This window comes from Coregonus clupeaformis, chromosome 31 (assembly GCF_020615455.1).
Source record: "Coregonus clupeaformis isolate EN_2021a chromosome 31, ASM2061545v1, whole genome shotgun sequence".
Lineage (NCBI taxonomy): Eukaryota > Metazoa > Chordata > Actinopteri > Salmoniformes > Salmonidae > Coregonus > Coregonus clupeaformis.
The window spans coordinates 7724985-7751501 of NC_059222.1; the positions used below are offsets into that span (position 1 = coordinate 7724985).

Here is a 26517-nt window from a genome sequence, read left to right on the forward strand (position 1 = left end):
TGTTCTTAACTGATTTGCCTAGTTAAATAAAGGTTAAAAAAAATATATATATATAAGAAATTAGCATTGGCTCACAAACCTTCCTCCAACTTCCTTTATACTGGACACAGAGACAAAAAAAGGTATCCACAAGTTCATCGGACTGGGAAAGTAGATAAAGGGCCTCAATGCCAAAATCCCAAAGTATCCCTTTAAGCTAGCAAGCACACACATGTTTTTAGAAAATTGCCTCTGAAATGCAACCACATTCATATGTCCAGAGGGCAATGGGGACAGGAATAGAAAAGTACAAGACAAGGACCAGACATAATTCCCTCTACAGCACCAAGAAAGACAGCTAGGCCGGAGGACGGCTGCATAAAAGGTAATATACAGATCAAACACTCACACAGCATTTTGGAAATCACACAGTGAATGTGTCTGTAAACTTTAAACCGTTAGGGAGGAGGATCCATCACAACATTATCCTGGGTTCCAGGTTGTTTCTGCTTTAGCCGATTCCTTTGGCCTTACAGAATGACAGCCCCTTCGTCTCCTACTCCTCTTCCTCCATCATGCCCCAGGCCTCCTCTGCTTTCATATAGTACTGGTTGGCCAGTCGGCCCTTCATCGCCTCCATGGCTGCGTCTGCTGCCTCTGTGAACAGATCACCTGCAGCAGAGAGAGAGTCTTTGGTTAGTTACTGTAATTTCAACAAAAGGTTCTCACACTGAAGGCTCAAGTTAGGACTGTAGGGTTCTAGGGTAATAGTTATAGGTTCTAAGCTCAGGTGTGGTTCTTTGCGCTGTGCCTTACCTGCTCTCTGTGGGTCTGGGTCCAGGCTGTGGCCCCCCTCCTGGTACATCTCAGCCTCTCTGGCCAGCAGCAGGTAGCAAGGCTCGTCCAGAATGCCGTCAAACTCGCCCCCCTCATCATAGTCTGTCATGTTCAGGGCACAGTTGTACCATCTCATCGCCTCCTTCCAGTCCTGGGACCTGAGAAGCACAGAGAAGGCTTATAATAGTTTTTTTAAATATCAATTTTACAGTCCTGATCAATTCTAATCTTTCTCAGATCTCTAGGTAGATATCGCCATGTAGGCTAATTAATAAATATGGTGCCATTTTAGACACAGCCCATCACAAGTTGATACTGTATCTGATATATCCCACCAGTCTCTGACCTGTCTGGTGAGAGGTTGATGCCGGTGTCGAAGGCCCTGGCCACCAGGATCATGCAGGGTCTGTGTCCTGCCTCAGCAGCCTGCAGTAGGAGCTTAAAGCCCTTCATACGACACCCTGAGTTGTCCTGATGACAAGACAGCAACATATAGCTTGTAATAAGAGAGAGATTCAAAAGACACCTCTCTAATACACACTCTGTAGCTCAGCTGGTAGAGCACGGCGCTTGTAACGCCAAGGTAGTGGGTTCGATCCCCGGGACCACCCATACACAAAAATGTATGCACGCATGATTGTAAGTCGCTTTGGATAAAAGCGTCTGCTAAATGGCATATTATTATTATTATTATTATTATTATTATATAGATAAATACAGAGAGAGAGTGAGAGATAAATACCTCTAGCTCCATCTCTGACAGTATATGGTGTGGCAGCTGTAGGCAACACTGTCCCAGGGCTACGATAGCCTCTAGTTCCCCACACATGGCGGCTCTCTCCAGGTGGTACATGGCTGAGTCCTGGTCCCACTGCTCCTCCTTCTCACAGAATCGACCAGCCTCGTGGTAATGCACCATCGCCAGGTGGACCTGGGGGAGAGGCCAGAGGAGATATATTGTGTGTGTTTAGTGTGTGTGTGTGTGTGTGCCACTCACCTTCCCCAGGATGGACTTGCCGATCTTCCTCTCCAGGATTAGCGAGTCGAGTCTCTCCATCTCCACAGCAACACAGGATGGCCGGTGGAAGTGAGAACGAGACGAGTGGTAGACACTCCATTTCTCATCTGTCAGCTGGACACAGACACACAGAGCTTAGGAAAGGACAATGAAGCACTGTATCTGTAGTAATGCTTGTTCAAAGTAACAACTCAAGCACTAATGCAAATCATATTTCACACTCCAGGCATGCACTAAGAGACGGAACAGGCAGTTAGACTGATTGGTTAGGTGATTTGATCAGTATGGGGGCAGGTAGACATGTTGACATGGACAGGCCAAACAAGGAATAAGACTAAAACACAGGGCTGCTGCTGATTTCTCTATTGTGTTTCAACAAGTTTTCCATTCTCTTTCTTGGGTGCACTCAAACTTTTGCCCATACTAAGCATGTATCGTTAGAAAACAAGCAAGTGTCAAATCAACAGCTGCTCCACACTGCAGCGGGAGAGGCCTGTGTTAGAGACCTTCATGCAGAGGGCAGGAAATCACAGGTTGGCTGTTGGGGTTGTTTACGGCAGGAGAGTTTAAGTTTGGGTTAGGGGAAGATCTGCTGGGAACCTTTCTCCAGTAAGGAGACAGACAGCAGCAAGAACTCAGTTAGCTCATGGATGAAGGCATTAGATAGCAGGAACACTACACTATTCAGCAAGGGGATAGGGGGTGACACAGAGGGTTGAGTACATGATTATTTGATTATGGCGACGGTGGCTTTGGTGATTATGATGGTGATGAAGATTAAAGATATCTATTTTGTTTACCCTTCTCACACTGTCCTCGTCCGACTCAGAGTAGTATCTGTTGTAGCGGTGGGGGCGGGCCTACATGGTGACATCATACAGTATAAAACCTACTGCCTAAGAGGCCATAAACAGAGCTAAAGAGAGGGCCAGGTTCACACTAACATAGCTATACAAAGGGTAATAGTTTAACAGCTTTTAATGCTGGTGAGTCAAGAAATAATCCATGTCATGGTGAGCAAACATGAACAATAACTTTGGTGTCAGCTATAGATTAACAACACAAGACAAACGAGAAAGAGTACAAAGTGTTACAGCAGTTGACAGTTTCCATAAAGCATTTGTGATGGACAGGCTCACTAAGACAGAGTGTTGGTGTAGAGAAGAGTAATGTACCCCATCTGCATGGTCGTTGGGGTCCCCTTCACTCCTCCTCTCACTTGGACAACCACTGTCTCCTCCATTCTCTGAGTCCTACAGAAAAAAAAACCCACAGCCCTCAGAACATGCCAACCATAACTAATGTCATTCTTGTGATCAGGATCATCAGAGTCATTTCCACAAAGCCTTGACTGACCTTGTGTTCTGGGCTGCGGCTGCAGTTGTGTTTCTCCCGTTCATCCATCTCATTTATGAAAGACCAACCTGAGGGTGAGAAACAGACGTTAGATTAAAACATTTAATGGCTGATATTTTTTTATTTTTTTACATAAAAGTTGAAGTAGTTCAACTATATCTCAAACAGAGCCCTTGTTTATTCAACCTCTAGTCTAATGTATCAAATAACAAAACTGTTTTGAATTTAGTTTTTTATGGGGATTTAGGCATGCTATTTGGAACATAATGCTAATGCTGGGCTGAAAATAAGAACACAAACCCAGATGTTGGGTCACTGACTTTACAGGCCCACAGATTACCTTCTAGATCTTCAAAAAATGTGATACGGTTTTAATTTGGGTAAACTATAACCTCTAAAAACTGTTCTTACCCAGAGGAGACTTGCCCATGGAGCCCATAGAGAAGTGCTGTCCTAGTGGAGAGCCGGGGAAGGCGAGGGGCGAGCAGGGGATGGAGTCACTTACGTCACTCATAGAGTCGTCCCCAGACGAGGTCTCCGACAGGCGGGAGAGAAGTGGGGGCACACGGCCCCCTGAGATAGTACGAAAACGAGCAAAACCACACTGTTCCTCACTACCCCTCAGTACCGTCTGGGCCGACTTCTAATTGGAGGAGAGAGTTGAAAATATTGTTAAAAGATGAGAACTAAAATGACCATTCTAAATAGCTGCATACAGTGACCTGAGGTCTTAGCCTGTGGTGATATCATTTCCGAGGTGGTATTCTGTCTGATGTACTGATATAATTTCTGTGGTAATATGATGACTGTGGCTATACCTAGGAGATACGTGATGCTGTGTGTCAGCCACACGCCCTTTGATTCTACTTCAATATAATTATACAGTGCATTCGGAAAGTATTCAGACCCCTTGACTTTTTCCACATTTTGGTATGTTACAGCCTTATTCTAAAATTGATTACATTGTTTTTATTCCCTCATCAATTTACACACAATACCCCATAATAACAAAGCAAAAACTGGTTTAGACATTTTTGCACATTTATATAAAAAAAAAAAACGGAAATATCACATTTACATAAGTATTCAGACCCTTTACTCAATACTTCGTTGAAGCACCTTTGGCAGCGATTACAGCCTCGAGTCTTCTTGGGTATGATGCTACAAGCTTGGCACACCTGTATTTGGGGAGTTTCTCCCATTCTTCTCTGCAGATCCTCTCAAGCTCTGTCAGGTTGGGTGGGGAGCGTCGCTGCACAGCTATTTTCAGGTCTCTCCAGAGATGTTTGATCAGGTTCAAGTTTGGGCTCTGGTTGGGCCACTCAAGGACATTCAGAGACTTGTCCCGAAGCCCTTCCTGCGTTGTCTTGGCTGTGTGCTTAGGGTCGTTGTCCTGTTGGAAGGTGAACCTTCACCCCAGTCCGAGGTCCTGAGCGCTATGGAGCAGCTTTTCATCAAGGATCTCTCTGTACTTTGCTCTGTTCATCTTTCCCTCGATCTTGACTAGTCTCCCAGTCCCTGCCGCTGAAAAACATCCCCACAGCATGATGCTGCCACCACCATGCTTCACCGTAGGGATGGTTCCAGATTTCCTCCAGACGTGACGCTTGGCATTCAGGCCAAAGAGTTCAATCTTGGTTTCATCCAACCAGATAATCTTGTTTCTCATGGTCTAAAAGTCTTTAGGTGCCTTTTGTCAAACTCCAAGCAGGCTCTCATGTGCCTTTTCCTGAGGTCTGGCCACTCTACTATAAAAGGCCAGATTTGTGGAGTGCTGCAGAGATGGTTGTCCTTCTGGAAGGTTCTCCCATCTCCACAGAGGAACTCTGGAGCTCTGTCAGAGTGACCATCGGGTTCTTGGTCACCTCCCTGACCAAGGCCCTTCTCCCCCGATTGCTCAGTTTGGCCAGGCGGCCAGCTCTAGGAAGAGTCTTGGTGGTTCCAAACTTCTTACATTTAAGAATAATGGAGGCCACTGTGTTCTTGGGGACCTTCAATGCTGCAGACATTTTTTCGTACCCTTCCCCAGATCTGTGCCTCGACACAATCCTGTCTCGGACAATTCCTTCGACCACGTGGCTTGGTTTTTGCTCTGACATGCACTGTCAACTGTGGGACCTTGTATGGACAGGTGTGTGCCTTTCCAAATCATGCCCAATCAATTTAATTTACCACAGTTGCACTCAAATCAAGTTGTAGAAACATCTCAAGGATGATCAATGGAAACATAATGCACCTGAACTCAATTTTAAGTCTCATAGCAAAGGGTCTGAATACTTATGTAAATAAGGTATCTGCTTTTATTTTCAATACATTTGCAAAAAATCTAAAAACCTGTTTTCACTTTGTCACTATGGGGTATTGTGTGTAGATTGTTGAGGAAAACAATTAATTTAATACATTTTAGAATAAGGCTGTAATGTAACAAAATGTTGAAAAAGGGAAAGGGTCTGAATACTTTCCGAATGCACTGTATTTCTATGGTCTCACCAGCAGTGTGTTGGTGCAGTCTAGCTGGCTTTTCTCTGCAGTGGAGAGGTCAAAGGGTGTGAGCCCCATACTCTTACAGATCTTATTACACAGGTGGGAGTGGAAGAACAGTGCCATGCCTCGCACACCTGTAACACACAAACAAGTAAGTTGCAATCTATTTGAAAGTCTTTCGCTAGGTGGGTCACAACTCAAAATGTCAGTCTACCTCATTGTGTTGACTGTGTGAGAGGAAGCCGTACCCAGGTTTCCATCTCCGAAGTCCGTCCCCTTCTCTGTGTGGATCTGAGGGTCCGTGTAGAGGTCCCCCACCCCCTGGATGTCCACCACGATCAGCTGGTGGGCCGAACGCTCAAACGAGAAGTGACTGAATGCCTGCAGGCAGACAGAAAAATACTAGGGTTACCGGCAGACGACGAAAAGATGGTGGCTTACAGACATTTTGAAAGGTTGCAGGTTCACACACACAGAACAAAGAAAAAAGCATAGATACGGTAAAGAGGTCAATGGAACGCAGACCATGAGGGATAGAAGAAGGACGCTGGATTGGTGCACATTCAACAAATCTGATCTAACAAAGTGGATATTCGTCAAATCCGTCATGATTGATGTATTGTAACAGGCCCACAATGTGGCTACTAAGTCCGATTTGGATGCTAACTCCCGTTCGTATAAGCTGGTAGCATAGCTAACATACAGAAATTGGTGGTGGTAGTCAGTCGTTTTTAACAGCAATGCAGTTGATTGGTGACGATGACAAACATGTATTGGGGTTGACATCCATACAAGCTAGGGGTGTGGCGACATGGCCATATTCGTAATTGTATCCATAAATTGACAGTTGATAGTTAGATCAGATGATACTCATGATCGAAAAAAACTAATGTTTTAATATGCCTAAGTAGAAAACACCTATCTCCGTGCACGTTTATAGACCAAACAAGCTGCAGATTAAGATCCGCGGAGGGGTGTGTATGTCTGACCTGTGTCTGTGTCCTCAACGTTTTTACCATTTGATTTATCATAGTAGCAGGCTAGCAGGAGGCAGCAGCAGTCTGAATGTTCAGACTGAAACAGAGAAGTGAAAGTGATCGGGTGAAATTATGAAGCGAGTGGACAGGGAAATAAAGCTTCACTCTATCCAATCAGAGCAGCAGGATTAATGTACAGCCCGCCCTTCTCTTTACAAACAGGCAAACTAGCCAGTTGAGTTATTTAGACCATGTAGCAACTCACTTGACTGACTGACATGAGAAAGATGCGTGCTGGCACCCGACAATTGGCACGGATAATTACAAATAAATACTCTGATCATAATCGAGTTCCATTGACCTCTTTACCGCATCTATTACATCGAAAAATCTAGCAATTGATAACAGAAAGAGGAAGATGCATCTTTGGGTTCTGCAGCTCAGGAGTAATCCATAAAGTTGGACAACACATTTACAGCAGTAACACCCACTGTACCTGTGGAGTGAACAGTAACACCCACTGTACCTGTGGAGTGAGCAGTAACACCCACTGTACCTGTGGAGTGAGCAGTAACACCCAGTGTACCTGTGGAGTGAACAGTAACACCCAGTGTACCTGTGGAGTGAACAGTAACACCCACTGTACCTGTGGAGTGAGCAGTAACACCCACTGTACCTGTGGAGTGAACAGTAACACCCAGTGTACCTGTGGAGTGAACAGTAACACCCACTGTACCTGTGGAGTGAGCCTGATGTTGTCATCCTTGACAAAGCCAGAGTTGGAGTTGTATTTGATGTACTTCCCCTCGATGTAGTGCTCCAGGTGGTACAGAGGTTTACCAGGACGCTCCATCATCTCAATCACACACATCTGCATGATGTCCACCTGGGGGGGAGGAGAGAGAAAGAGTGAGAGGAATGGTTAGTTTAACTTTAAAAAATGGTGGAAAATCCACAATCCAATCAGTCAGTCAACTGGATGACTCATTGGTTAATTAAATGTTCCATCCATACCTGTTTGGGTGGCCTGTGGCGGTTGTACTCTTCTCCCCAGAGTTTGGCCTCCATCTGCAGCCGGACATCCTCAAAGTACACATCCTTGTCCACAGGCTCCATGTAGCGCTTCGTCACATAGTTGCACGCACTCTTCCAGTTACTACTGTGGGAGAAGTTAGAGAGCTTCTTCCTGCAGAAGATGGAAAGGAAATATGAAAAAAAAGACATCAAAAGACAAGAACGGCACTGTACTAAAATGAAAGGAACATCTAAAAAGTAAACCCTGAAGAATGTTAATTGTGTATCAGACTGACAACAAACTAAGGTGGTATTACACAACTAAATCCTAAAAAGATTCCTAAGGGTTTGAGTTGTGTATCTCTTGGGCATTGTGTATTTTTGATGATAAACCATAACCATGTTTTTTTGTGGTTAGAAACAGTGTTTGGGCTTGTTAGTGGGTAAGGGCTTATTTTCTCTACGTGTTGTTTGAAAGAGGGATGTTCTTCTGTGGAAGGCATGGACTGCCAGTGGTCTGATCTACACAGGACGATGCCTCATTGCGTCCCCTACACAGTTCCCACAGAAAGAGGTCACATCATAATAAGGTCATAATATTAATAATATCCCAGCTGCTTACAGCTGCAAACGTCAGGCTAGACCAGAGTTATAAACTATTTACACACAGAGTTCAGCAAACTCAGTTTGAGATAGAGAACTCTACTGGGTGCCATGACAAGTTTAATGGTAATCACAGTCCATTGAGAATGTGAATTAGAATGTTGTAGTTATGGAATATTTGTTTCCATCTGGAGATCTACAGTACCAGTCAAACGTTTGGAAACACCTACTCATTTCAGGGTTTTTCTTTATTTTTACTATTTTCTACATTGTAGAATAATAGTGAAGACATCAAAACTGTGAAATAACACATATGGAATCATGTAGTAACCAAAAAAGTGTTAAACAAATCAAAATATATTTGAGATTCTTCAAAGTAGCCACCCTTTGCCTTGATGACAGCTTTGCACACTCTTGGCATTCTCTCAACAAGCTTCATGAGGTAGTCACCTGCAATGTATTTCAATTAACGGGTGTGCCTTGTTAAAAGTTAATTTGTGGAATTTCTTTCCTTCTTAATGCGTTTGAGCCAATCAGTTGTGTTGTGACAAGGTAGGGGTGGTATACAGAAGATAGCCCTATTTGGTAAAAGACCAAGTCCATATTATGGCAAGAACAGCTCAAATAAGCAAAGAGAAACGACAGTCCATCATTACTTTAAGACATGAAGGTCAGTCAATCCGGAAACTGTCAAGAACTTTGAAAGTTTCTTCAATATGTGGTCCTCTGTAGCTCAGCTGGTAGAGCACGGCGCTTGTAACGCCAAGGTAGTGGGTTCGATCCCCGGGACCACCCATACAAAAAAATGTATGCACGCATGACGCATGACTAAGGCGCTTTGGATAAAAGCGTCTGCTAAATGGCATATTATTATTATTATTATTCAAGTGCAGTCGCAAAAACCATCAAGCGCTATGATGAAACTGGCTCTCATGAGGACCGCCACAGGAAAGGAAGACACAGAGTTACCTCTGCTGCAGAGGATAAGTTCATTAGAGTTACCAGCCTCAGAAATTGCAGCCCAAATAAATGCTTCACAGAGTTCAAGTAACAGACACATCTCAACATCAACTGTTCAGAGGAGACTGCGTGAATCAGGCCTTCATGGTCAAATTGCTGCAAAGATATTACAACTAAAGCATTTCTCATGAAGCTGGTTGAGAGAATGCCAAGAGTGTGCAAAGCAGTCATCAAGGCAAAGGGTTGCTACTTTGAAGAATCTAAAATCTAAAATATATTTTGATTTGTTTAACACTTTTTTTGGTTACTACATGATTCCATATGTTATTTCATAGTTGTGATGTCTTCACTATAACTCTACAACAGGGGTGTCAAACTCATTTTAGCTCAGGGGCCACATGGAGGAAAATCTATTCCCAAGTGGGCCGGACCGGAAAAATCATGGTATATATAACTTAAAAACAACAACTTCAGATTGTTTTCTTTGTTTTAATACGATCAACATACAACATAAAGCTGGAGCCTGAGGACAGTGTGTCCAAAATAGTACAAGCACAACATCACTATTAATCATAAAACACGTCAAGTTTATTTGAAAATTCTAAAGAAAAAGAACAAACACACAATGCCTCAGTGATTAACAGAACTGTTTCACAGATCACAGAACTATATCAGGGTGTCATTTCTCAGGCAGAAATGTAGATACAAATAATGAAATCCTGTTCCCCAAACAAGTGCAAGAACCACAGAGTCAAGAATAGGTTAAATATACAAATAAAATCAATTAAAAACAATAGCACATCAACATAAAAACATATAAACATAAAGCTGGAGCCTGAGGACAGTGTCCAAAAGCACAACATCACTATTAATCATAAAACACCTCAAGTTATTTGAAAGTTCTGAGGACAAAGAACACACAAACACACAATGCCTCAGTGATAACATGTAAAAACATATAAACATAAATCTGAAAGCGTTGCTCAAACTCCCGTAACAGTCCCGTTATTTTATCTTTGAACCGCTTCATGTCTGCCACATGTTGGGTCGCGCACACATTTTTCAGACAGGGGAAGTGAGCTGCATCACCACCGGCAAGTTGCGTCTCCCACAATGACAGCTTCAACTTGAAAGAACGTATGCTGTCATAATACTGCGTGACAACTTTGTTGCGCCCTTGCAGCTGTTTGTTCAAGTTATTCAGGTGCTCTGTAACATCCACCATAAATGCAAGGTCCTGCATCCATTGTGCGGAATGAAATTCTAACACTGGTTTTCCCTTTTCTTCCATGAACTGTTCAATTTCTTCTCGTAAATCAAAGAAACGCCTCAGCACAGCACCTCGGCTTAACCATCTTACCTCAGTGTGGTATGGCAGGCCATAGATGTGGTCTTTCTCTCTGAGAAGGCTGTCAAACTGACGGTGATTCAGGCTTCTGGATCGGATGAAATTAACAGTTTGGATGACCACCTTCATGACGTTATCCATCTTTAATGACTTGCAACACAAAGCCTCCTGGTGCAAAATACAGTGAAAAGTCAAAAAATCACGTCCTCCATTTGCAGATTGCACTTTCTCTCTGAACTTTGTCACAACGCCTGCTTTTTTCCCGATCATTGAGGGCGCACCATCTGTAGCCAGGCTGACAGCGCGGGACCAGTCCACTCCGACCCTGTCCAGCGCGCCGACGAGTGCTGTAAAAATATCAGCTGCTGTCGTTGTATCTGTCATCGGCACCAACTCCACGAACTCCGCGGATGAAAATGGCCAGTTGTGCAACATCTGTAATGTCCGTGCTTTCATCAATTGCAACCGAAAACGCAATAAATGACTTTACTTTTTGCTTCAACTGGCTGTCCAAATCCACTGAAAGATCGGAAATCCTGTCTGCAACTGTGTTTCTTGTCAGGCTGATATTTGCAAAAGCCTGCCGCTTTTCAGGGCACACAATCTCCGCTGCCTTCATCATGCATGTTTTTACAAATTCACCCTCACTAAATGGTTTTGAAGCCACTGCGATTTCATTAGCAATGAGGTAGCTAGCTTTCACAATGAGGTAGCTAGCTTTCACTGATGTCTCGGCTGTGAGTAAACACAGACTGCTGTTTCTTCAGACCCGCCAACAGTTCATTCACCTTCTCTCATCTCCGCTGTCCTTGAAAGTTGTCATATTTGTCGGCATGAAGACTCACATAGTGGCGACGAAGGTTATATTCTTTCAGCATAAATAGGATGACCATTTTTCTTGGAACACTCTGCACTCTGCGTCCACTTTTCTCTTTTTTGACAGAGACATATTGGGGCAATGAGGGTGCCAAAGCACATAATGTTAAAAGTAGAAGCCGTAATAAATATCGCAGGCAAAACAAAGTAGCTCATTGGCTGCACGTGCTTGACCTACTTGCTCTGCCCTGGTATAAACAGTTTGCTTGCTTAACACAATTGCTATTGCGCCATCCAGTGGACGCAATTGGAACAGCAGTTTATTTAATTGAAAAATTGCAGCGCATTTTTATACTTTACAAAATTATAATATTTTTTGTTTGGTTTTTTTTGTCTTTTTTTTTTATCATCTCGCGGGCCGGATTAAACCCGTTTGCGGGCCTGATCCGGCCCGCGGGCCAGACGTTTGACACCCCTGCTCTACAATGTAGAAAATAGTAAAAATTAAGAAAAACCCTTGAATGAGTAGGTGTGTCCAAACACCCTCTCCGAGTTGGACATCTCCGGCGCGGCTCACTCTTGGATTGCGTCCTACCTCACAGGTCGCTCCTACCAGGTGGCGTGGTGAGAATCTGTCTCCGCACCACGTGCTCTCACCATTGGTGTCCCCCAGGGCTCAGTTCTAGGCCCTCTCCTATTCTCTCTATACACCAAGTCACTTGGGTCTGTCATATCCTCACATGGTCTCTCCTATCATTGCTATGCAGACGACACACAATTAATCTTCTCCTTTCCCCCCTTCTGATAACCAGGTGGCGAATCGCATCTCTGCATGTCTGGCAGACATATCAGTGTGGATGACGGATCACCACCTCAAGCTGAACCTTGGCAAGACGGAGCTGCTCTTCCTCCCGGGGAAGGACTGCCCGCTCCATGATCTCGCCATCACGGTTGACAACTCCGTTGTGTCCTCCTCCCAGAGTGCAAAGAACCTTGGCGTGACCCTGGACAACACCCTGTCGTTCTCCGCTAACATCAAAGCGGTGACCCGATCCTGTAGGTTCATGCTCTACAACATTCGCAGAGTACGACCCTGCCTTACACAGGAAGCGGCACAGGTCCTAATCCAGGCACTTGTCATCTCCCGTCTGGATTACTGCAACTCGCTGTTGGCTGGGCTCCCTGCCTGTGCCATTAAACCCCTACAACTCATCCAGAATGCCGCAGCCCGTCTGGTGTTCAACCTTCCCAAGTTCTCTCACGTCACCCCGCTCCTCCGCACACTCCACTGGCTTCCAGTTGAACCTCGCATCTGCTACAAGACCATGGTGCTTGCTTATGGAGCTGTGAGGGCAACGGCACCTCCGTACCTTCAGGCTCTGATCAGTCCCTACACCCAAACGAGGGCATTGCGTTCATCCACCTCTGGCCTACTGGCCCCCCTACCTCTGCGGAAGCACAGTTCCCGCTCAGCCCAGTCAAAACTGTTCGCTGCTCTGGCACCCCAATGGTGGAACAAGCTCCCTCACGACGCCAGGACAGCGGAGTCACTCACCACCTTCCGGAGACACTTGAAACCCCACCTCTTTAAGGAATACCTGGGATAGGATAAAAGTAATCCTTCTACCCTCCCCGTACCCCACCCCCCAAAAAAGTAAAGTGGTTGTCCCACTGGCTATCATAAGGTGAATGCACCAATTTGTGAGTCGCTCTGGATAAGAGTGTCTGCTAAATGACGAAAATGTAAATGTACTGTATGTATTGCTCTAAGCTGGACTAAATGGGTCAGAGAGATATTTGTGGAATGTGAATTGGAGACCTGCGCATCTTGTGCATTCTTGTCGTTTTATTTAGACTACATGAAGAGGACGGTGCACATTGCTCTGAAACTAACTGAACTAGTAGGAACAAAAAGGCCAACCGCCTCAGAAAAAAGAAAGAAAATCAGACTGTATGGCAAATATGACTAATTATTCTGAAATTATGTGTGAAACTTACGTTCTGAAGCATTCCCTCATGGCCCCACGTCCAAAAGGCTGTGAGAAACAAAAATGACAAATCAATAATTTGAGAAACTCAATCAATTCACCAAGCTTTTGAAAAACTTTCACATTCATGTAAACAGTGTTACTACACTGAACAAAAATATAAAATGCAACAATTTCTAAGTAGTTACAGTTCATATAAGGAAATCAGTCAACTTAAATAAATGTATTAGGCCCTAATCTATGGGTTTCACATGACTGGGAATACAGACATGAATCTGTTGGTCACAGATAACTTTAAAAAATAAAAAAAAGCTAGGGGCGTAGGATCAGAAAACCAGTCAGTATCTGGTGTGACCACCCTTTTGACTCATGTAGTGCGACATCTCCTTCGCATAGAGTTGATCAGGCTGTTGATTGTGGCCTGTGGAATGTTGTCCCACTCCTCTTCAACGGCTGTGCGAAGTTGCTGGATATTGGCGGGAAATGGAACACGCTGTCATACACGTCAATCCAGAGCATCCCAAACATACTCAATGGGTGATATGTCTGGTGAGTATACAAGCCATGAAAGAACTGGGACATTTTCAGCTTCAAGGAATTGTGTACAGATCCTTTTGACATGGGGCCGTGCATTACCATGCTGAAACATGAGGTGATGGTGGCGGACCAATGGCATGACAATGGGCCTCAGGATCTCATCACGGTATCTCTGAGCATTCAAATTGCCATTGATAAAATGCAATTGTGTTTGTTGTTCTTAGCTTATGCCTGACCATACCATAATCACACCACCACGGGGCACTCTGTTCACAATGTTGACATCAGCAAACCGCTCACCCAACCTACGTCATACTGTCTGCCACCTGCCCGGTACAGTTGAAACCGGGATTCAGGTGTGAAGAGCACACTTCTCCAGCGTGCCAGTGGCCTTCGAGGTGGGCATTTGCCCACTGAAGTCAGTTACAACGCCAAGCTTTAGTCAGGTCAAGACCCTGGTGAGGACAACGAGCACGCAGATGAGCTTCCCTGAGATGGTTTCTGACAGTTTGTGCAGAAATTATTTGGTTGTGCAAACCCACAGTTTAATCAGCTGTCCGGGTGGCTGGTCTCAGACAATCCCGCAGGTGAAGAAGCCAGATGTGGGGGTCCTGGGCTGGCGTGGTTACATGTGGTCCACGGTTGTGAGGCCGGTTGGGCGTACTGCCAAATTCTCTAAAACAACGTTGAGGAGGCGGCTTATGGTAGAAAAATGAATATTACATTCTCTGGCAACAGCTCTGGTGGACATTCCTGCAGTCAGCATGCGAATTGCACGCTCCCTCAAAACTTGAGACATCTGTGGCATTATGTTGTGTGACAAAACTGCACATTTTAGAGTGGCCTTTTATTGTCCCCAGCACAAGGTGAACCTGTGTAATGATCATGCTGTTTAATCAGCTTCTTGATATGCCACACCGGTCAAGTGGAAGGATTACCTTGGCAAAGGAGAAATGCTCACTAACAGGGATATAAACAAATTTGTGCACAGAATTTGAGATAAATACGCTTTTTGTACGTATGGATCATTTCTGGGATATTTTATTTCAGCTCATGAAACCAAAACTTTACATGTTGCATTTCTATTTTTGTTCAGTGTATATTCCACATACATATGTTCTGATCAATAATACGATCATAGATTACTGATGATTTAGGAGCTGAGGCATACCTGGCCAGAAATCTTGATGTGCACTGTGTCTTGAGACCACTCCGCAGTGATAGCATTGTACCTGAGGAAAGATAAAGCAAATAACATTCACCAAACATTGATCAAATATTATTATTCCATTCTATATGGGCCAGAATTCTGGACTTGTGTAACCAATACGGTGATGACTTCGACCACATTGATCTTCGACCACATTGATCCTGAAGGGGTCAGGATTAGGACAGAAAATAGAAACAGAGTACTTGGATTTGTTCTGACCAAGACCTGAGCTGCTTATCCTCAAATAGTCCAAATAGTAATCCATAGCCTGAAAATAGTCTAATCTATGATGTCACGTCCCTCAAAAAGGGTTGTGAAATGTTCCCTTGGTTTGGTGATGTTTAACGTCAGAGCTCAGACCCAAAGACCCTGTGGTGTGGTTGATCTGTGGTAATAGCCTGTTATTCTTGTCAACCAATTGAGTGTGTGTTTACCAATGACAAACTCAACAAATATGCCTACTTTGTTCTGTGGGAATTCCATTATCACCCATATGAACTTGACGTTACATGTCACAATAAATTAGGGGAAGATTTAAAACACGCTTACTGATATTGAAAGCTTGGTTTGTTTGAGACTGGGTCAGCCATACACAGACAAACACTGATAAGAAGACACACAGCAAACCCAGAGGCTAAGGCTCCTATTTACACAGTCTGTCCTGCCCTTCCATGCGTACAGTGCATTCGGAAAGTACTCAGACCCCTTGACTTTTTCCACATGAACTTATTTACATAAGTATTCAGACCCTTTGCTATGAGACTCGAAATTGAGCTCAGGTGCATCCTGTTTCCATTGATCATCCTTGAGATGTTTCTACAACTTGATTTGAGTCCACCTGTGGTAAATTCAATTGATTGGACATGATTTGGAAAGGCACACACCTGTTTACAGTGCATTCGGAAAGTATTGAGACCCCTTGACTTTTTCCAAATTTTGTTACGTTAGCCTTATTCTAAAATTGATTAAATTGTTTGTTTTTTTCATCAATCTACACACGATACCCCATAATGACAAAGCAAAAACTGGTTTTTAGAAATGTTTGCAAATGTATTACAAATAAAAAACTAAGATCACATTTACATAAGTATTCAGACCCTTTACGCAGTACTTTGTTGAAGCACCTTTGGCAGCGATTACAGCCTCAGGTCTTCTTGGGTATGGTGCTACAAGCTTGGCACACCTGTATTTGGAGAGATTCTCCCATTATTCTATGCAGATCCTCTCAAGCTCTGTCAGGTTGGATGGAGAGAGTCGCTGCACAGCTATTTTCAGGTCTCTCCAGAGATGTTCGATCGGGTTCAAGTTTGAGCTCTAGCTGGGCCACTCAAGGACATTCAGAGACTTGTCCCGAAGCCACTCCTGCGTTGTCTTGGCTGTGTGGTTACGGTCGTTGTCCTGTTGGAAGGTGAACTTTCACCCCAGTCTGAGGACCTGAGTGCTCTGGAGAAGCTTTTCATCAAGGATCTTGCTGTACTTTGCTCCATTCATCTTTCCCTCGATCCTGACTAGTCTCCCAGTCCCTGTCGCTGAACAACATCCCCACAGCATGATGCTGCCACCACCATGCTTCACCGTAGGGATGATGCCAGGTTTCCTCCAGACGTGACGGTTGGCATTCAGGCCAAAGAGTTCAATCTTGGTTTCACCAGACCAGAGAATCTTGTTTCTCATGGTCTGAGAGTCCTTTAGGTGCCTTTTGTCAAACTCCAAGCGGGCTGTCATGTGCCTTTTACTGAAGAGCGCTGCAGAGATGGTTGTCCTTCTGGAAGGTTCTCCCATCTCCACAGAGGAACTCTGTCAGAGTGACCATCGGGTTCTTGGTAACCTCCCTGACCAAGGCCCTTCTCCCCTAATTGCTCAGTTTCGCCAGGCGGCCAGCTCTAGGAAGAGTCTTGGTGGTTCCAAAGTTCTTCTATTTAAGAATGATGGAGGCCACTGTGTTCTTGGGGACCTTCAATGCTGCAGACATATTTTGGTACCCTTCCCCAGATCTGTGCCTCAACACAATCCTGTCTCTGAGCGCTACGGACAATTCCTTCGACCTCATGGCTTGGTGTTGCGCTGACATGCACTGTCAACTGTGGCACCTTCTTTAGACAAGTGTGTGCCTTTCCAAATCATGTCCAATCAATTGAATTTACCACAGGTGGACTCCAAATTATAGAAACATCTCAAGGATGATCAATGGAAACAGGATGCACCAGAGCTCAATTTCGAGCCTCATAACAAAGGGTCTGAATAATTATGTAAATGTGATATGTTTTATATTTTTTTATACAATTTGCAAAAATGTCTAAAAACCTGTTTTCGCTTCGCCATTATGGGGTACTGTGTGTTGATTGATGAGGGGGAAAAAATATTGAATCAATTTTAGAATAAGGCTTTAACGTAACAAAATGTGGAAAAAGTAAAGGGGTCTGAATACTTTACGAATGCACTATATGTCTTGGTCTAGAACTCTGTGTACCATGGTTGTCATATTGGGGGCATGGGACAAGAAAATGGCATGATGCCAATAGCTAAGAGACCAGAGAGGCTTAGGAAGAGTAAGGTTACAACCGGGTTAAAATAAACCCATGAAACTAAATATGAGAGTGGATCCCAACACCAGACATACCTCTCCCCTACCCTGGCTCCGTCTAGGCAGGGCTTTGTTATACAGTATAACACCAATAAGAGGCGATTAGTAAGACAAACAAACACATGTTAGAGAACGCAGTAGTCTAACCCCTTGCTTAGCCTGATATTATCTAAGCAGGGGGGGGGGGGGGCATCCCTCTAGTTGTTCTCCTGGCTGTACTGCCTGAAGAATTTGGGCTCTTTCCATGTAATCTCACAACGCCTGGAGAAATGTTCAACGTCTCAGGAACAATGATATAGCATTATTCTTAAATGTGCAGCGTTACTGGAAAGACTGTACCATAATGCACCTTTTGGCTTTAAACTAAGTGTTTTGGCATGGGCAGGCAGCCCTGATATCTGCCACAAGGGAACTCTGTGCAATGGCCAAGAAAACTTGGAAGGGCCATTGGAAATGGAGTGAGATCATGTACTGTACCTTCAGAACGGGCAGCGGTGGGGGATGGTGTGTATTTGTCAGCAACGCTCTAATACAGCGTAGGGATCAAGCCCACTGATACAAACACAGGAATATGTACCTGTATCGTATGCATGGCTCTGTCTCGACTTCCTCCAGGTGAAACTCAGCCCATGGGTCAGGCATGGCCTTGGCCTTCTCTATGGCTCTTTTCCACACCTCCTGGGACAATGGGAAACATTACATATATTTTAGATAACCATCATACTCACTGTGTAATGCAGCTTATGTTAAGGGTTAGCTACAGACACTGGGGATATATACATGAAACAGACAGATACATTATCTACATACAAACCCAGAGAGCAGGATTAAAGCTAGAATCCTTAATGGTGAAACTGCCACGACAGTTTGCAATATTACAAAAACAAAGAAGTTACTGCAAACAACGTACACAGTTTTTTTCCCCCCTCCGACATCATTTTACGCGCGATAGAACAGCAGAATATGTACTGCAATTTTTATTTACCACATTGCATGACGCTCCTCACATCCGCTTCGTCAACAAAACAAAAACAATAACAATGGTTGTGTGGCAGACAGTGGCGCTGTTTCCCTACTGCAGATTCCATCTTTAAGTGTCCTGACAGGTGGATTGCTAATCTTTCCGGTTCTGCGGAAGTGTTGAGGAACATGCAAATCACTCTTTTGAATTGATAGAGGAAAACTAAATACAGGGAGAGATATGACAAGCAGACACGCACATCAAATCAAATGTTATTTGTCACATGCGCCGAATACAACCTTACAGTGAAATGCTTACTTACAAGCCCTTAACCAACAATGACGTTTTAAGAAAAATAAGTGTTCAGTAAAAAATAGATAAGTAAAAAAAATTATATTAATAATAATTTACTAATAATTAAAGAGCAGAGGATCATCAACAGAGGATCATGAGACGGTTACTTCAGGAACTTTCATTATAAGAAAAGCGTAATGAATCAGGACATGATTATATGATACAGGGCTAGGGCGGTGATTGTCAAGCAAATAACTGTTAATTAACAAACACATTTGGCATCTCCTGGCTTCCACACATAGCCTACAAGCCACTGATGCAGACCTTTGGAACATCTACATTTAAAATAAATCCATGTAATATAGCCTACACCTTCACAATAAATCCATTATTTATTTTAGATAGGTCAAAAGAAACATGATATGAAGAAAATGTAGTCTATTTCAGAAGACCAGAATAGCATACTCTGAGTTGTCCTTATGTTAGGTCCTGATCTGGCTATGCCATATGGCTGTGGGCTACACTAGTTAATTTAGCAGACAAGATTTGCTTAGAATTCCGTGGCATTATTTTATATTATTTTAAAGTATGAAGAATACAATTTGAACAAAGCTGAATAAAATAGAAATATTTTCTCCAAACGATTTGAGGGAGTGCGCACATGCGGCTATTCTGTGTTGAGCTGTTAACAAAGAAACAGGTATTCTTATATGCTTAATTTAGAGTTATTTATGTAACTTTAGTTGTGATACAAATGTTGGGCTATATGATTAGTTTTTTAATACATTGAAAGGCTGCATGATGCGACTAATGATGATTTGAAAAAAGTTGCTCGAAAGGCATGAGTTCTGCTTTGATTTTTGCGCAGGCTGTCATTCACAATGCCTCAAATTTCCCGGCGGCATCCCCTTTGTGTGGCCATAATGCACCCTAAAAAAATCCATGCCTTTTGCGGCCCTTCTCCCCGAGTGCTGCGTGATCCGAAGCTCCTCTCACTCACATGGCTCTCCATCACGTGATCGGGTATTTCTCACAGGCTGCAAGTGAAGACAGACACATCGGGGACGCAACTGCGCACATCCTTATCCAATTCCGAGGTGCATATTGAAGATATTGGAAGAACTGTCTACATTTACTTTTCGTCAGTCAACAAGATGAGTAGGCCTAACGAACAGCAAAAGCACTAGTCTATGTCAATCTATTATCCCCCATAGTACAAAAGTTGACCTATTCTATTCTGTGTAAGAAATAAATATTCCAAACATAGTCTGGGACAGTTGTGGGATGTGATATATCCCAAATGAATACAACCTCTAGCATCAAAAAAACTGTTTTAAGCAATGAGCCTGATGCAACAGATCAGAACTTTTAGTTTAAAATGTTGATAGCCTAATAGTTTACTTCTTCACATTATAAGCGCAGCAATGTGCACACGGCAGTAGGCTATAAGCGCAAACGTTCTATTAGCGGGAAAACACCATTATCTAAAGTGATCGCAAATGCGATTATGCATGTAATGCTTTTATTATAAAAGGTGCATTTTTATGGTGAAAATTATCTTCCCCAAACTTGAAACTCACACACTGCTTATGTATGCCAGTTAGGCTCTACACCCCTTGTAAAGCGGATTAATGTGCTTAATTTTAAGAAGTTATTTGGCCACTTTAGTTGTGATACAAAATGTATCAAAACATATAGGCCTATGGGCTAGGCTACATGAGGTGCGCGACTATGATTTAAAAAAGGCATTGTTTCTTATGCTGGGCATCATTCACAAGTGATAATATATAATTCACAAGTGATAGGCTGATATTGTCACCCATCAGACTTTTCTTGATTTAATATTGTCTTTACATATACTAAATAATATGTGTGAAATTTGTTTTGATTTAGAATGGACCATTATCATGCACCTGTCTCGAAACAGGGGCAGCGGGGGAAAAATACATGTCATCTATGCACTTAAATAGCCAATGGAGGACGCTCTTCCGTGGTTCATTTTCATGCCAGCCACGTAGGCTATACTCCTGTTGTAAAGATATTATGTGGCTCCTGAGTGGCGCAGTGGTCTAAGGCTGTGCCACTAGAGATCCTGGTTCGAATCCAGGCTCTGTCGCAGCCGGCCGCGACCGGGAGACTCATGGGCGGCGCACAATTGGCCCAGCGTCGTCCAGGGTAGGGGAGGGAATGGCCGGCAGGGATGTAGCTCAGTTGATAGAGCATGGCGTTTGCAATGCCAGGGTTGTGGGTTCGATTCCCACGGGGGGCCAGTATAAAAAAATATGTATTCACTAAACTGTAAGTCGCTCTGGATAAGAGCGTCTGCTAAATGACTAAAATGTAAATATTAGGAAAGTTGAGAAATAAATATAGTAGGACTAGCCTATAGAAAGCTGATGGGATCCTCCTCTTTTTAGTAGAGGCCATCACTCGGTTTTCTCACGGAATTGCATAACCTATAGAAATGTTGCGCAACATGAGCTCTCATTAAGTGTTGGATTAGATTTTCGATAACATTTCCATTGATGTCACAGTGATTAGAGGGACAATAGAGTGCTGAGTACCAGGCAGTTAGCAAGTTAGGTAGGCTACTAATGACCATCAGCAGCATCAGAGCTTGGAGAAGCCTAATTACCGTGACTAAACGGTCACTTGGAATTTGACTGCCTTCATGACTCGTGACCGCCGGTGTGGCGGTAATACGGTCACCGCAACAGCCCTATACAAGGCCCAAAGTATTTTCTGACCTACTAGAAGATTCAAAAGTATCACATTAGCTGTCCTATCTCTGTCCGTCTCCCGAGTGGCGCAGTGGTCTAAGGCTGTGCCACTAGAGATCCTGGTTCGAATCCAGGCTCTGTCGTAGCTGGCCACGACCGGGAGACCCATGGGGCGGCGCACAATTGGCTCAGCGTCGTCCAGGGTAGGGGAGGGAATGGCTGGCAGGGAGGTAGCTCAGTTGGTAGAGCATGGTGTTTGCAACGCCAGGGTTGTGGGTTCGATTCCCACGGGGGGCCAGTATAAAAAAATACAAATAAAAAAAACAATTCTAAAAAATTATAATGTATGCACTCACTAACTGTAAGTCGCTCTGGATAAGAGCGTCTGCTAAATGACTAAAAATGTAAAAATGTATCTGGCAGTCACCCAAGTGCCCTACATTGCACAATAACCAGCTGCTGAATTTGATAACCACAGCCAGCACTTGGGCCAGGAGTTTTTCCCGACCATGTAGCCTAACCAGGAAAAACTCCTGGCCATACTCGTGAATGTCTGGACTGTTGTACTCCACTTTTTCAGAACTAACAGTGGTCACCTGCAGTTTGTGTTTCCCTTCACACGTCCCCAATGATAGTATATACTGTGTCTCTGGTGCAGTTGTACCCTTGTGATCAGACGCATCTCCTCACAAAACTGGACCACCAGGCATAAGATACAGTAGTGGTAAACTATGTTACTGTATAAACAGCCTGCCTGGTTGTTGCTTTTCTCCTGCACTGGAGCTTGAAATTACATTTAGAATAAGAGAAACAATACTGTTTGTTTCAACCATTATCATCATGTGCTTACTTGCTGCTTATGACATTTACATTAGCCTAACTCTTGATAGATTCCTGAGGACTGCTGCATCGGTTAGGGAAGATTAAAAAGGACAGTTAGGGGGATTAAGGATCTAGATATTTTTTTTATAACTAAAGGAAAAAACACTTTTCTTGGGTAGGGAAACAGTCATGAAAGTACAACGGAAAAAGAAAGGAGGAAGGAATACATTATTTAAAGAGTAAATTAATGTTAGGAAGGTGAGGAGGAAGGAGGTAGTCACTGATGCAAAAGGAGGGGTAAATGAAACAACGTGGTGAGTAACGTACCCGTGCATTGTCAGAAAACGCCCCAAAACCGACAGACTGTTGTTGTGGAGTTTCTTTCTCCGTTTCATTCTATGTGGAGAAGTAGAGAAATTACTGTTTTATATCAGCAACTTAACCATACACGAGCAGCAGAGAAAAATACTTATTGAGTTTAGTTTACTATGTTGTTGAACATTCCATGAAAAGAGAATTCTTGGTCAGTAGAATGTGTTTTGGAACTTGCTTCCAACCTGGCGACCCATAAATTCTACATCTCAAACAGAGTCTTCCCAACTCTGTATGTATAACTATAACTCTGATGAGTGAGGGCTATTAATTACTTCACATCAACCCCACTCTACAGGCTGGCCTACTGGATCAGAAGGCCAAGGGTCGCACTGTGAGAGGGCTGTTTACATATGACATCATTATGTGAAGTGAGAGCTGGTCTTTGGGTACTTCCTGTTCTGAGAGAGAGTGAGAGCACACAGACGAGAGACAGCTGAGCTGGTGCTGTCAGCCACAGCAGATGCACACATGCAGAGATAGGGCTTTCACCTTATATCTCTCTAAGGCAGAGTTGTTCTGACCACATCTCTAGCATTGAGAGCGGGAGCTCACCATTTTGCATACTGACAATAGAGCAATAGTGCATGGCAACAACAAGTCAGCTTTTGCACATCACACCATGGCACTTTCAGAATCTTCTGAACTGTGTCAATATTGCACCTACACTACTGCTGCTCACCTTGTAGGAGAATGACTTTTTTGGGGAGTTGGACAGCTGCTTGCTGTGGACCAGATTCTTCAAATAGCCACAGATGTCTTCGGCCTGGCTGACAGGGTCGTCTGTGATTGGACAGATGTAATAGTCGTCCTCGTCGCTATCGTAAGCGTCGCTAAGAGATGGAGCCCGTTGATCAGGGGTCCTCTGTTGTAGCGGGTTACGCTGGGCACTGCCCACCTCGTCCATACTGAACATCAGGTCATCCTCCATGGTGACTGGTAGGGGCGTATGTGATGAGTACTGGGATGGGGAAACGCAAGAAAAACACACACACAAAGATGTGAATATTAAGGTACACAGAGACAGACTGACAGATGGCTGCTTTGAATCAATGACAATCTAGCTAAGTTTGTTCAACTGTGTCCTATTCAATCAATCAATCACAAATACAGCAATGAAACTGTCACATGTGGATGATAGTATTACTTTGCATACAGGAACAATTGTGAAAATAGCAAACTATTACAACTATTTTAAGTTTAAGTTATAATTATTACTACAGGCATTACCATTGAACAAAAACTGCAGCAGGACTGTAGGAACGCTCAGTCAGGGCTGACTCAATCACACCTGTCAATTCCATGTCTATCTGCGGACTGCAGTTACTACAAGGAACACTTCTACACGAAACGTTCATTAGCATTTCACTACATGCCACGCCCACATTTCAATCTTATCGATCTATCATTTTGGATAATGGTATAATTCGACATCTACCTCCTTGGATTGAGGTATGTTTTCCCAACCATATTCCGAGCCGCCTCAGAATAAAAAAAGGGCACGACTTTCATAATACATAACTCGAAATACATACCGACCATACCAACTGCCTCTGTAGCCAAAATGTCAACATTTACAGGCCTATTTATTTTCTGCAACAACACTCACTCGTGACATTGTTAGCAAGCAAGTGCCAGCTAGGCATTTTAATTTGACTACTAGAGACAATTGATTTCAGGAAAAGAGAGGCTATCAGCTGATAGCGAATGATGATGTCTATCTGCTAGCTAGTTATGCTGTCAAAACAAACTTGTTTTTACTTGATTTATGCTGTCAAAACAAACTTGTTTTTACTTGATTTTAGTTTGTTCGGCTGCTGACAACTGTCTCTTAAAACAGTCAAATTGCCCCCTTCTCTGTCCATAAGAGAGAGACAAACATGACAGATACAACTGAAAAGTAGACAAATAGCTACTAGTATTTAAACTCTCGTTCCAGCACCTGTCGCAGTCAGATGACTTCGAATTTGGGGCGGGGAATGTTCATTGGTTCAAGAGCTTACGAAATTAGCTAGTTTGATGTGCAATTCGCTACATTTAAAATTAAAACAATGAAAAAAACTCAAAACTAAATTCAAAAGTAATTGATACAATTCAAAAAAAAAATCCATGAGCTGTGAGGGCACTTATTTATAGGAGGGCAAAAGGGCAGATGCTCGGGCACTGGCTGAGCCCTATCTGTGCACATGCCTGGCAACTGTGCATTCCAACCTGAATGGTTCAAATGTATTTACTGCCTGCCTGAATCTCAGGTCGGAACGGTTCTGGCTAACCTGTTATATCAAGGTGCCTCCCGAACTGAGGTGTTTCCCACTGGGCAGCTGTATCACGGTGCCGGCGGTAGTTAACGTGACCAAGTTTTTTAAATTAGCATAGCAGCCTGCACGAAAAATCCGTTTTTCACAACATCGGTACAGAGTGTCCTTCGCCCCCGCCTGCCGACCACTGCTTTCTCGCTGTTCTGATACCGTAATGGCGTGAGAAGTTAGTGTTACCCAACTCTCGCGTTGTACATATTGGCGTATAGGCGATCGTCAAGATACAAATCCCCACACGACACACCCCCACTCTGCGGTACGCGGATACTAGACCCTTCTCGTCAATTCACCTTTAAACAATGTTCCTGTAAAGAGCCGGGCTTATAAAGACATTTGCTGCAGTGCATTTACAGAACATGAGTGTGCAAAAACAGACAGTACTGCTATTGCTTACCTAATCTGAACAACGGTGGACAGAGACTACTTGATGAAAATGTGCATGCCTTGACAATCCCTCACCAACTTCCTCGTTGTCTCCTGCGGTTTGTCTGTCTGTCTTTACACCGTTTTCAGGTAGTTGCTAGCTTGACAGCTGTTACTCCAAGTCAGAGGATCGCTTCAGGCTGTGGTGGATCCTGGCCCTCCGAAATGGCCTGAGGATTCAGGGCGAGTCGCGCGTCTCTGTTTAGTGTGTTCCCTGGGCCACGTTCAGTTAGAACAAGACCAAGGAATCATATTGCATCTATTCATTACATTTCTATCTGAACGTTCCAAAACGTTTTCCTGCTGAACGCGCCCTTGGTCCACCCGTCCGCCACAGCGACGTGCACTCCCTGCACGTATCGCAGTCTAGGACAGCCACAAAGTATTTCTGGCTACACCCCTTCTTGTACAGCTGGCAGCGAGCCAATATAAACCGTAAGTACCGTACACAAATACACAAGGTTATTTACCACGGTAAAATGTGTTTTATATTTGATATTCGGTTTTCTCTCGTCAAAAGCTATTGACCCAAGCATGCCATGACTATGAAGATGGTACAGTATATTCTGAACATGGGTGGATGGAGAACAATCCACACCTTAATAATAAATTTAAAACATATAAATCTACAATAGCCCTTACACAAAGCGTGCAATGACTATGATAATGCTGTATCCCGAATCAGGGGAGGATTGACAAAAATCCACAGCTTTTTTTTTTTTTGGGGGGTGGTGTAGATATATATATTTTTCCAGGCTTTCAATCTTTTTGATTTTATAGTCCGCCACAGTGGGCGTGTCATAATATCCATAACACCTAGCGGTAAAAGACGGAAATTGTTCCAATCGTTTTTCTGCCATTCATTTTTCACATCGTGATCAAACATATTGATACAA

The 26517-nt window shown here is 43.6% G+C and overlaps 1 protein-coding gene across 7 annotated transcripts; it reads right to left on the reverse strand.

Moving 5' to 3' along the window:
* Window positions 1-26517, reverse strand: LOC121547454 (eukaryotic elongation factor 2 kinase). 7 transcript variants are annotated; one of them, XM_041858757.2, is made up of 19 exons: window positions 25658-26517; window positions 23563-23841; window positions 22836-22904; window positions 18289-18389; window positions 15089-15149; window positions 13391-13428; window positions 7666-7837; window positions 7388-7537; window positions 5923-6055; window positions 5681-5808; window positions 3602-3833; window positions 3191-3258; window positions 3010-3087; window positions 2635-2694; window positions 1814-1948; window positions 1559-1747; window positions 1163-1287; window positions 796-974; window positions 1-651 (listed from the first exon to the last, which is right to left on the reverse strand). In XM_041858757.2, exons 2-19 carry the CDS (start codon window positions 23809-23811, stop codon window positions 536-538), a joined length of 2283 nt encoding a protein of 760 aa, XP_041714691.1. In that variant the 5' UTR covers window positions 23812-23841; window positions 25658-26517; the 3' UTR covers window positions 1-535. The 7 variants fall into 7 exon arrangements, with proteins under 7 accessions (XP_041714691.1, XP_041714690.1, XP_041714692.1 ...); XM_041858756.2 differs by having other exon boundaries at window positions 25593-26517; XM_041858758.1 differs by lacking the exon at window positions 25658-26517 and adding an exon at window positions 25154-25573.